At 38.6% G+C, this 7506-nt stretch overlaps 1 protein-coding gene across 2 annotated transcripts in view; it reads left to right on the top strand.

Annotated features, from left to right (window-relative positions):
- BICC1 (BicC family RNA binding protein 1) overlaps window positions 1-7506 on the top strand; it is a 351439-nt gene that overhangs the window by 97535 nt on the left and 246398 nt on the right. For both annotated transcript variants that reach the window (XM_010852021.1, XM_010852022.1), the window contains exon 2: window positions 7121-7167. In XM_010852021.1, coding sequence (XP_010850323.1) covers window positions 7121-7167 — 47 coding nt within the window. The remainder of the gene's footprint in view (window positions 1-7120; window positions 7168-7506) is intronic.

The following is a 7506-nucleotide window of genomic DNA, read 5'->3' on the forward strand; positions in this document are numbered from 1 at the left end:
CTAATAGATGGAGAAATATACCATGCTCATGGATTGGAAGAATCAATATAGTGAAAATGAGTATACTACCCAAAGCAATCTATAGATTCAATGCAATCCCTATCAAGCTACCAACAGTATTCTTCACAGAGCTAGAACAAATAATTTCACAATTTGTATGGAAATACAAAAAACCTCAAATAGCCAAAGCGATCTTGAGAAAGAAGAATGGAACTGGAGGAATCAACCTACCTGACTTCAGGCTCTACTACAAAGCCACAGTTATCAAGACAGTATGGTACCGGCACAAAGACAGAAATATAGATCAATGGAACAAAATAGAAAGCCCAGAGATAAATCCACGCACATATGGACACCTTATCTTTGACAAAGGAGGCAAGAATATACAATGGATTAAAGACAATCTCTTTAACAAGTGGTGCTGGGAAAACTGGTCAACCACTTGTAAAAGAATGAAACTAGAACACTTTCTAACACCATACACAAAAATAAACTCAAAATGGATTAAAGATCTAAACGTAAGACCTAAAACTGAACCCTTTTAGAATGTGGTAAATCTAAATACAACATAAATATAACAGGTTAAGTTATCTGTTTTAGCTCATATTTCATTTGATATGCCCTTTCAATAAAAAAATGGCCTTCCTTTCTTCTAGTTACCTTCCATCACCAAAAATGGCCTTCTCTTAAAGTATAACATATATAAAATGAGAAACATAATAAATAAGTTCTCCCCTGGTTCATGCATTTTAGAGAGCATCTCCTTCTGTCTTTTGTTTAGCTGTTATATTTGGATGTGACTCAGAGGTTTTCCAAATATTGGATTATTTAAGTGTTTTCAGTTGTGAAGTTGTGAACTCTAGGCATTGTTCAAACTTTTTTACTCAGAATCAGTTGCACATAAATCAGTATTTCAGTCTAGAAAGTGCTAGGTTAATTAAGGCCCGTGATGTTCAGTGCCAGGCGTGGTTTTGTGGGCTGTTAACTGTCCTATTACATTAGTCTGTTAGTCATTTTTCTCCTTAGGTAACTTATGTGCACATTTGACTTAGACGTTTATCAGATTCTGTTATATGTGTTGGGCTGGAAATGTGGCTCCAGTGATGGTAAAATCTTAGTTCTCTCAAAAAGGGTTCAAATGACTGTTAACCTGATTTTTCCCCCTAATTGAAGGCTACTGAAACCTATTTATTCAAGCTATTTAAAGGCATTCTGAAAAATGCAAAGAAGGAAGTGATAAATAACCCAAGAATTCAACCACTCAAATAACACTTGTTAATATTTTGGTATTTATCCTTTAAGTTTTTTTTTCCCTCTAGCATATACATTATATGTATGTGTATACATGTATACTTAAATATAGAATTGACCATGTTGTATGTCTTGTTTTGTAATCCCAGTCCCCTTAAACAATTTATTGCATTTTTGAACATGGGAATTTTTTTAAACTACAATAATGAAACAGTATCTTAAGGATAAATCCGAAGCTGAAGAAACCATCCTTAAATACCCAGCCACTCTTAAGATAAAATTTATTTTAATTTTTGGCTGTTTCTTGAATTTTTTTGGTAGGCCTACATGATTTTTTTGTTTTTTCAGGGTGAGTGAATTTGATTTGTTCTCAGTGGACTTAGGAAGCAGGTAAGGAGTTTTAGGAAAGATGAGGTCTGAACATCATCCCACTTAACTATGATATACTACCTTCAAATGATACTTCTTACTGCTGGAGTTTAAACTGGGAGATGTTCTTTAGCTGGCTGGAGTATTTGAGAGACTTTGATTGAGAACTGAAGAAACTTTAAAAATTGACTTAATGTCTACTATTACTTCAGTCAATTGTTAGAGCTTTGCATGCCAGTCTAGACTGTTAGATATGGTTACTGAACATAAAAAGTTCTCTAAAGACTTCCCTGGTTGTCCATTGGCCAAGACTCTGCACTCCCAACGCAGGGGGCCTGGGTTCAATCCCTGGTCAGGGAAGCAGATCCTACATGCAGCAGCTAAAGATCCTGTGTGCTGCAGCTCAGACCTGGCACAGCCAAACAAACAAATAAAAAAGCATTTTTAAAAGATTCCCATCGGAGAAAGGTTTAGTTCTCACTAAAGGAGAACTTTAAAAGGTTCTCTAAAAGGTTCTTTTAAAACTCCCTTTTAAAAGGGAGTGTACAGAAACTGCGTCTTGGACATCTGTTGCTGATTCCTCTTTCAGCAGAATCAGCCAAATAGTAGGCAAGTTTTCTGAAAAGAGTAATATCCGAATAAAATATATGGTATAGTTCTTTCAGCATATGGATTAAATAGACACAGTAAGTGAATGTTTTAAAAATTCTTAGTAAAATATTTTTGCAAGAGAATCAGACTAGCTAAACAGTTATAGTTGTCTTTCAGGTGAACTTGAAATACAGCAGCCTTCTTAGTTGCAAATCTGCTACACTTGGGGAAACGGGGGGAATGTCCTGAATCTTAACAGATTTAAAGAAGTATTTCTCAGTTATTTTTTTGTAATTTGAATTTGGTCTTTTCTTGCTCAGGTTCCACAAGGGTGAAGAAACCCATTACTTTATTCCATACTGTATTTTAAATATGAAATGCATGACCCTTGGCCCTTATGTTTTTAGATTTGGCTGTATAAAGCATCAGATGTTATGGAAAAGCATTTCAGAATGAAAAGGGTATTTGAATAAGTTTCCATATGCCCTGCGAAGAATTGAAAATCGAGCTCTCACCTTTAATTCAGTAATTAACTAGACTTTCCCTGTAGTTTGGGGGATTGTAATAGTTTACACCTGTCTCAACTTTGGCTGTTTTTATTGGCTGTGGCTTTTGCCATCCCATATTTCTTACGAAGCAGAAATATGAAATAAAATAGGCCAAAGCATTGGAGAAATTATAATAAACATAAAAAATGAATTGTTCAGCTTAAAATGTGAAATGCTTTACCTGTACAATCCATGAAGCCGTGTTTCAGTAGTAGTGAAGTAATTTATTCCTGGAATTCTGTGTCATGAAAATAAAGACAATTGCTTTCATTGGCAGGAAGATTCCAAAGGTTTTTTAACCATCAAATGATTAACTTTTGGAACATCAGGCAGGCAGAAATTGTTTTGTAAGGACAGTTAGAAAAAGCCTGCTAAATCATTACATGTGTTTTCATGTTGCTGTGAATGAAAAAGATGAGGCTGTATCAGTGTATAAGAATGTGAGGCTTGATAGAACTGTTGTACCACAGAATACAGTCAGACTTTTCAAAGGTCACGGAGCTCCATGACATTAAGTCTGGGTTGGCTCATTTCACAAGGCGATGTTTTCCCCTCGAAACGTAATGAAAAAAATCATTGTGTCGAGATATTATCACACCTCCAATTTCTTCTTGCAACCTAACTCTCAAGTGGGCTCCCTGGAAGAACCCTTTAATTTTGAGTCCTAACAGTAGCTACCCAGTCCTAGTGTTAAGAGTAAAATGACTGGCTTTTTAGTGCATTGTCCAGAATAAGAGTAGCTAAGATTTCTAATAAGTTTAACTTGGATGGAGTGGTGGCTGTGAAAAGATCTATGGGACCCTTGTCCCTAGAACTGAGTTTTAATTTTCCCTTGGACCTCACTCATTGGGTGGTTTGAATACATGGGTCAAGGTTGTAAGCTGAATGAAGGCAGGGCCTGGCCTATGTTGAGTCACCAGCATGAGACTTAGGTACTTGTGGAAAGAAAGAGTGAACTTTTCTTTCTATAGAAAGAACATCTTATATACCTAAGAAATACTCCACAAACCTCCGCCTTCTCGGTCTCTCAATTTATTCAAGAGGAGTTGATATTTTAATCCTGAGGAATTTAGAGTACGGAATTCTCAAATTTGAGCACAGAAGGATCCCTGCTTAGGGAGGGGAGAGAATACTTGGGGGAATTGTTGCTCTCCCTTGATTGACTTCTCTGGTCTTGGCAGCTTTGCTTATGTGGAGTCAGTAGAAGTGCAGGAGACCCAGCAACCTGGGGGTGAGGTAAGGATGCTCCCGGCAAAGGGCTGACGATTGGGACTCACCTTGGTTTGAACCAGAGACCGTGACCACCCATGAGTCCAACCAGAGGCTTGTCCCAGGTCCTTGTGGGCTTAGGAAGTGGACTGTTGTAGGATTTAGGGGAGATTCAGGCTCAGATTTGGAGTTTCTTGTACATAAACATTTTGGAATGAAAAAAGCCAGAGATTTTTGATGGCACTGATTGTGCCATTTCCAGCTCCCCTCCTCTCTTGATGCCCCTCAGATCATAAGATTGCTAAAGGTGCAGGTTTCTGGTTAAATTTTAGATGTTTTCCTGGGAGCGTAATTATAATTTGTGTGTAACTAAGGAAATTCCACCCCTCCCCCCGCCCCAGCTTTTAATTCATCCAGGGATTGAAAGGCTGGTCTGTAAAGTCTGTTTAGCTGGACTTGGCATGAAGGGGCATTTCAAGGTTGTGACATAATGCGTTTGTCATGAGCAAAGTAAGTATCTTAAAGGAAGTTTCTGGTTTCTGTAATAAAACATCATTGTATCATGAAATTTAAACCGATGAATTTTAAGTTGTGAAGGAGTCCCCTGTGGGTGAAAGCGTTTATCTGCCCTGCTTGATAGGCTTTTGAATATTACGTTTGATCCTAAAATTTCTTTTTAAAAGAAGAGTTCCCTTGATGTCACTAAAATTTCTGTCTAATCTTTGTGGCCTGGTATGCAGTTTTCATTGCCACACAGTTGTATCATGGAGCAGGAGTGACTTTAAACTATTTTTAGCTTTAGAGATAAAGCCAGCCCAAGAGGTAGCTGAGTTGAGGTGTCCCCAGGGCATTCCTGTCATTGGGTTTGGGTGCTGATCTTTTATCTTTCTGGCCCTCTGGCTAGGACCAACCGTGTTCACCTTATTTTCTCTCTCTCTCTCTCTCTTTTTTTTTGGTTCAAAATTGCTTCTTTATGTTTTTTCAAGAATTCACTATTGGTGTATTCCCTAGTTAGAGTGAAAAAAATCATAATTTGTAGAGTTAACTGCAAAAAATTTATTTGTGTGACTTCCCTGGTGGTCCAGTGGTTAATACTCCCCACTTTGAATACAGGGGTTGCAGTTAGGTCTCTGGTCAGGGAACTAAGATCCCACATGCCACAAGGTGCAGCCAGAATGTAAAAATCTGTGGAAATGTGTGATTCAAATGCTCACATCAGTGTCTGTGCTCAGTTTGTCCTGTTGATGATGTGTTTGTGCAAAAAGTGAAGTTAAGATGGCATTGAAATTATGTTTTTTGTTTCCTTTTCTGCTGTAACAAATAAATTTATTATCTTACAGTTCTGGTGGTCAGAAGTCAGAAATGTGTTTTATTTGGGCTATCCTAAGGTATTGTCCAGGCTGCACTTCCTCCAAAGACCCTGGAGGAAAATCCAGATCCTTGCCTTTCCCAACTTCTAGAGGGCGCCTGTATTACTTGGCTTGTGGCCCCTCCTCCACATTCAAAGCCAGCAGTAAAGCATCTCTGTAAGTTTCTCTGCTCTGACTCTGCAATCAGTGCCCTTCTCTCTGTCTGATTCTTTTGTTGCATTGCCTTCTCGGATTCTGACCTTCCTTCTCCCTTCTTAAAAGGGCTCCTCGTGATTACAGTGGGTCCACCTGCATAATTCAGGGTATACTTCCCATCTCAAGGTCTTAATTTAATCACACCCACAAAATCCCTTTAGCATATATAAGGTGACTTATTCACAGTTTCCAGGGATGAGAACATGACATCTTTGAGGGACTATTTAGCCGCCACATATTAGAATACAGTTTTAAATTTATTATTTCTGTTTAGCTCTTGTTTTATACATTTCCCAAACTCTCTTTGAAAATCACAGAAATGTGTACTCTGTGCTCTGCTTTTTAGATGAAAACATGTCAATAAAAATACACAGTTTTACAAAATAGTAGAAAATATCTTACATTTAACTGTGAAATTAAAGTTGGTGACAAAAGAATTTAGACTTTAATACTGTTTTTCCAGGGCAGAGAGGGTTTCTTTGAATTTTGAATTCTCTACTTAATGGACTGATTGGCCACAATTCTTGAGTTTTCAGGAACTTTAGCGAGTGCACTTGTCACACACACACACAGACATACAGGCGTGCGTGCACGCACACGCACACACACACACACACACACACGTACAGGTAGGGTCCCTTGATGGTACTGCCCATTAGGTGTTTGGGGTACCAGTCTTCCAGATTTCAACTTAGAGAAGTTCTTGCTCCAGCTCATTTCTCTGTCCTGGCCAGGGGGTGGCTTTTTCTGTTAACCACTCTTTACCCCTGCCTGAATCCGAGACCTAGTGTTTACATTCTGAAAGATGTGATTTGAGGCTGTTGCAAGCAAGATGCCATTAGCTCTTTGTTCTCCTCTCTCTGAAGATTGAAAAGAAAATGTCCACAGGACCTTAAAACTTTTGCGCATATAAAACTGGGCTTGTCCTTTATTTGTAGGCTACCATTTAGACACAAAAATGTTCAAATACAACAACCTTTAAATTAATCTCAGGTGAAATTTTGTTGTCTGGGACCTTGACCATGACTTTGTAATTCTCTTGTTTTTCTGTCTTTCTCTTAGTAAATGTGACTAAAGGAGTGAATTAAAGTCATGCATGATGCCAGCTGAAATCCAAGTAGATTATATAGTCAGTGCAAAGCATAAACCTGAAATAGCTCCGAGGAGGCCTTGTCAGATGAGCCATCACTTGAAAAGGCAATCTCTTGCTTGGAATTGATTCCAGACAGGAAGTACTCAGAGCAGTACAGATGATTCTATTGGTAGTTGCATTTGTTCATATGTGTAGGCTCCTTAACTATGAAAAAAAACAAGATCACTTTCATCTGTGTGTGAAAATAGAGACTTATGAGGGTTTCAGACAGAAAACAGAGTGCGAAGGTATCTAAAGATGTCTGATTGATGGGATTAGTGTTTTATTTTCCATTTCATATCATAGATGAGGCCTGTGAACAGGGACTGAGCTTGGGGAGAGCGAGGCTGGCATCTTGTTTACCTCTTGTGTTCTTGTGGCTGATACTTGAGAGTGTTTTGAATACATAGATTGGAAAATGAAACTATTTTAAATGTATACATTTTTATTTACAGCTGCTGCCGAAGGAAAAGGCAAAAGTGGGGAAGACTTTTTTCAGAAGGTAAGTGACTTTTTACTCCTGTCTTGGCAATGATTAAGAGAAATGTACCTGTCTTAGCAGCTACACCGGAAGCCCCTGAAAGCTCCCCTTCTCTGTGAAGGGGACTAGGTTTATAGCTGAAGATGCTCGGGGCAAGAAAAGGGTGGTAGGCTGTTTGGGACTTAACCCTTCAAAGGCAGCTCCCTCTGGGCAAACTTAATGAAGTTTTCCATTGGAGGCGATGAGGACTGCCAGATCTCCTACCAGATTATCTTCTTTACCTGTTTCTTCCTTCCTTAAACACATACCTGTCCTAGGGAGTTGGAGAGGAGTCCCTTACAGAGGCTTCATTTCTTTTGT

This window comes from Bison bison, unplaced genomic scaffold, assembly GCF_000754665.1.
Source record: "Bison bison bison isolate TAMUID 2011002044 unplaced genomic scaffold, Bison_UMD1.0 scf7180017864306, whole genome shotgun sequence".
Classification (NCBI taxonomy): Eukaryota; Metazoa; Chordata; class Mammalia; order Artiodactyla; family Bovidae; genus Bison; species Bison bison.